Source organism: Cystoisospora suis (genome assembly GCF_002600585.1).
Source record: "Cystoisospora suis strain Wien I chromosome Unknown contig_2038, whole genome shotgun sequence".
Lineage (NCBI taxonomy): Eukaryota > Apicomplexa > Conoidasida > Eucoccidiorida > Sarcocystidae > Cystoisospora > Cystoisospora suis.
Window position 1 is genome coordinate 620 of NW_027154837.1, and position 418 is coordinate 1037.

Consider the following 418-nt stretch of genomic DNA (forward strand, 5'->3'; position numbering starts at 1 on the left):
GAATACAAAGAAGTAATAGTAGTCGATTTCCTTACCTTAGCTTCTCTATATTCTTTTGCAGTGAGGTCGAATTGAGTATAGAAGTGGCTGAACCAGCGAAGAGGCTCAGGCCATTGACATTCCGCAGGCGATAAGCCCATGAGATTTCTTAGGGGATTTTGCATCTCTTCGATCTTCTTCACATTCTCCTTCAAGTCACTCAGACGATCTTCCCGGCTTAAGACCCACGCTTTCATCTTCTTTGCTGCAGACATGCCGTAAGATTCTTCGCGGCCTTCGAGAGCTTTCCTCCATGTAGAGAGCTTCTTCTCAAGATCTGTGAACTGAGTTAAATCCTTTAGATCTGTCTACAGAGAGAAGAGAAGAGGAAAGAGAGAAAAGAAAGAGATACACAAAGATAAAGAAAGACAGTTGGAGA

The 418-nt window shown here is 43.1% G+C and overlaps 1 protein-coding gene across 1 annotated transcript; it reads right to left on the reverse strand.

Moving 5' to 3' along the window:
- Positions 1 to 33: 33 nt before the first annotated feature.
- On the reverse strand, positions 34 to 349 carry CSUI_004396 (formin frm3; the record flags this gene model as incomplete). The annotated part of the gene is made up of 1 exon (XM_068064587.1): positions 34 to 349. A coding segment is annotated over exon 1 (219 nt), but the record flags the coding sequence as incomplete, so codon positions are not given.
- Between the last annotated feature and the right edge of the window lie 69 nt (positions 350 to 418).